The 4,012-nt window shown below is 40.7% G+C and overlaps 1 protein-coding gene across 1 annotated transcript; it reads right to left on the reverse strand.

Annotated features, from left to right (window-relative positions):
- Positions 1-961: 961 nt before the first annotated feature.
- On the reverse strand, positions 962-3,221 carry LOC104607293 (protein RGF1 INDUCIBLE TRANSCRIPTION FACTOR 1-like). Its single transcript, XM_010272913.3, has 4 exons — positions 3,017-3,221; positions 2,448-2,723; positions 1,714-1,857; positions 962-1,611 (listed from the first exon to the last, which is right to left on the reverse strand). Exons 1-4 carry the CDS (start codon positions 3,017-3,019, stop codon positions 1,357-1,359), a joined length of 678 nt encoding a protein of 225 aa, XP_010271215.1. The 5' UTR covers positions 3,020-3,221; the 3' UTR covers positions 962-1,356.
- Between the last annotated feature and the right edge of the window lie 791 nt (positions 3,222-4,012).

The following is a 4,012-nucleotide window of genomic DNA, read 5'->3' on the forward strand; positions in this document are numbered from 1 at the left end:
CAATCCTGCAGCCACTTGTATCCGACATTGTATGGGTGGGGTTTAAATTCCCCCTAACAAATATTAGTCACTCAAATTTGAGTATCCACAACTTGGACGACGGCGCAGGGTGCTTCAGTAATAAATAGGTAGGATATTTCACCCGTATACAATGTCAAGAGGTTTGTCTAGTCTAGGTTTCACACTTTCACTGGGGGCCGGGGCCATTCGAGAGGGGGTACGGTACGGGGGCCAGGGTGAGTGGCAACTGGCAATTCCTCGTCGCGGTGCCATGTGACTGGCTCTGGCTGACTGCGAGCTCTTATGGGTTATGACCAGCATGGTAGGCATCAGCATTTCTCTTCCAAACAGTTTTTCAGCTATTTCTCCAGTCTCCCCCTCACCTAACCCTGGTTCTCACATTGGGCAAAATGGAGGTTCAGGGAAAAGTCTCGCGGGCCACGTGAATAGAGTATGTGGTATGTCTAAAATTAAAGCAGAAGAAAAACAAAGAAAAAATAAAGGGAGAGGGCCGAGACGCCATAAAGGATGACTGACGACTCCATAGAAAAACAAGCACTTCAGCAAGAGTTATCATGTATTGCATGTGCAGCATAATGAATTCCACTCTCTCCATTGATCATCGGCGGTTTCTCGCTCTAATCTCCCATATGAACACTCTCCAGTTTTTTTTTTATCTTACCTCTTTTACGGTGCCCTTTTTGTCTGCCACCCAACCAGTCCTCTACTCCTCTATTATAAACAGCTTAATTGACCATAATCCCATTTTCTACATTAATACAAAAAGGTCCGACTCCAACCGACAAAGATTGGGACAAACGTCCTCAATCCACGATGACCAGAGCCGAAAAGCCACCTCTCAGTTTCCACTCTCCCCGAAACTTATTTTATAATACACCATGATAAAAGAAGTAAGACAAGTAATCACTCTCATTAGACACCGAAATATGATAAGGGCAAGTGATAAAAGTTTTCCTTTATTATACGAAGGGAATAATTCATTTCAAATACACAATTTCCACCGAAAAAAATGTAATGTAATAATGTCCAAAGTCCAATCAATTATCAATCCCCCCTCTCCAATCTCAGAGAAAAGAAAAGAGGAAGAGCAAATTGAATATCCACCACGACCACCTCCCCCACCCTTTCTTTTTCTGTACAACCAACCACACCTTCTGATTCTCTCTCTCTCTACTCGACAATGGTGGGCTCCCCTCAAACCAACCCGATAGAAAAGCAAAATGGGGTAGCACTTGAGAGTGATTTCCTTCTCTTAATCACATATATGATTACCATAGAAATATTACTGTCATAGTAACATCCTCTTCACATGATGTAATGAACAATGTCAGTAGTTTAGCACAGAGGTGCTCTCCGGGGGATGCCTTTCCTTTTATGCAATTGCCCCCTTGGCTTCAATGCTGAATTCAAACAGGGATGGAGAGTATTTCCCGCGCTGGATTCTGTTGTCAAGTTCGATGATTCTTCTTCTCTTGAATTGGGTTCTGCGTTTTGATTCTCCTTGGCTGATAGATCACTGAATTCCGGAATTTTGAAGGTAATATATGGCGGACTCTGTTTTCTCTTTGCATCCTCCTTGAGCACAGAAACCTGCATTGATTCATTACAACAATTTAACCAGTTCAGAATTCAATTCTTCGCGTAATATGATGAACTCATTTGAATAAATGAGTGAAACACGTATTGGATTACCTTACAAGCGATCGAGCAGTAGCAATTTGGTTCAGTTAAGCCTCTCTCGCAGACTAAACAGGACGACCCACAATTCGATTTAGAAGGCTTCGATTGCGGACGTGGATTCAGAAATATGACCTTTGCGCCATTAATTGTATATGGCTGCAAAAAACACAGAAATCTCATTACTAAAAGAACCAAGAAAAAAAAAGAGAGAATTTTAATGGAATATAGAAAAAAAAAGATTTGCATTGGCCAGAAAATGCGCTATTCAACTAAATTATTTCAGTATTAATCACAGATTAAAAGTGATCTAATTACGTTAATAGTTAAGCAAGTAAAAATTAAGAAACTACAGCTAATTATACAAGTCAATAGTTTACTGTGAATTTGATGGTTAATAAAGAAATTAGGAAAAGAATGGCTTCCTTATTAGTTAGTTACTTAAAGAACATTCAAGGAAATTGTACATAACATTGTGGGAAAATCTAATAAATAACAGAAGAAAAAAAGTTCAATGAGTAATGCAACCGACTAACTGAGAACAAAAACACCAGAGAAATATGAAATTAGTAAAATAAAGAACAAATTTCGCAACTACGGAGAAACCCAACAGAAAAATAACGAATGGGTTCTGTAATTAATCGAAGAAAATAATAAGAGAAGCCACATATTCAATATAGATGCAAAAATCACAAATTAGCTTGAGGGTTACGCCAAACAAGAAGCTTTGTAGTTGTAGAAAGACGAACCTGGACTTTGGAACAGTCGAGATGCTTCTGCATGTCGTGGAGGCGGACCACGTCGTTATAGACATATCTGCGGATCTGAAGTAGTAGATGAAGGTAATGAGCAGACGAGGAGAGGCAGTGTTGGCAGATGCATCGATTACACTCGACACAGTACACATTCATCTCGTTTTTCTTGAGTTCCTGATGATCGAAGCAAGGTCCAAAGAATTTGCTCTTCAGAAGCACCTCTAGCCACTCCGGCTTCTTCTTTTTCTTCAAGTGAATTGCGTACCCAACCTGCGAACAAAACCCAACAAATTCAAGTCAGTAAAGCCACTAAAACACTAAACTCACGAAATTCGAATCCCGATTAACAATGGACCGGACAAAAAACCAAAATTCAAAATTGATAATACATCAAACCCTAAAAATCAAGAAAGATGACCGGATTAAAAGCAAAATACTCATAAAAATGAGAAGAAAAAATCGAAATTCAAGAATGTAGGAGAGTTAGAACCCTAAAATATAATCTCTGATCAGAAGCGGACATGTTCGACGTCAAGAAACGAGAAAAACAAGAAAAAACTCACCATTTTCCCAATTCTTTGGGTCTTCACCCTAATTTCGTCGACTGAATGAATCGAAGGACGAAAACCTTGAATTCGGCGATGAAAATCCGAAATTCGCAGAACGAGAGACTGAGACGGAGAAGGTTGATAGTACGAAGGCGGCTGAAACTCAGAGAAAACAGGCCTCACTCTCTGTTCCCACTTATAACAGGCGGGAAGACGTCGAGACGAGAGTCCAGCTCAACCGTCTGATATCTAACGAGTTAGACGGTCGGGATTGAAAACATTCTGCGGAATTGGAGATATCTCGGCCGTCGGGTGCCGATGGTCTCTCTGATTACCGTGTGGGCCGCCTTTGCAGTTTGCAAACCCTAATAAAGTATTAAAAACGCAGTAAGTTGTATATGCGTTGGGCTGTAGGAAGTGCGAAAAATATGCAGTGGCGATGAAATTTTGCCACGTGGAAAAATGTACGGTTGTGCCAATCCTGGACCTTCCCGCCAAACCCACACCGAGATTTTCGGGATACTCTATAGCCGTTTCGGAGCTGCTTTTATTCTGTATTTTAAATTTCAAAAAATTACCAATATTGAAATAAGCTTTAAATACCAAAATTGTCCTTCCAAAACCAGCTTCATACTTTCGTAGAACAACGCGTATATACATACAAATAGTATGCCTGTTTCAACAAATCAGGACCGTTGGATCAAGCAGATGCATCAAGCTGTTGACAGTAAGCCAAAGTTTGACAACTGCCATGTGGCGGCAGAGAATGAAACACGGTGATGACTTGGAAATCGAAAGATTTTCTCATCAGATGGGATGGTTTTGATTGGCCACGTCAGCATTGGTAGAAGCTATAGCACTGCAGCAGCTAAAATACAAACCACATTTCGCAAGCCGCTAGGCACTATCATAGCTGATGATGCCCATTTTGGCAGTTCACAATTGGTAGGTGACTCGGATGCTTAGTTGAATAGTCCCTATCTGGAATGTGGCTTGGATACCTAGCTGAAT

The sequence above is a fragment of the Nelumbo nucifera genome, chromosome 4 (assembly GCF_055504915.1).
Source record: "Nelumbo nucifera cultivar China Antique chromosome 4, China Antique-T2T, whole genome shotgun sequence".
Lineage (NCBI taxonomy): Eukaryota > Viridiplantae > Streptophyta > Magnoliopsida > Proteales > Nelumbonaceae > Nelumbo > Nelumbo nucifera.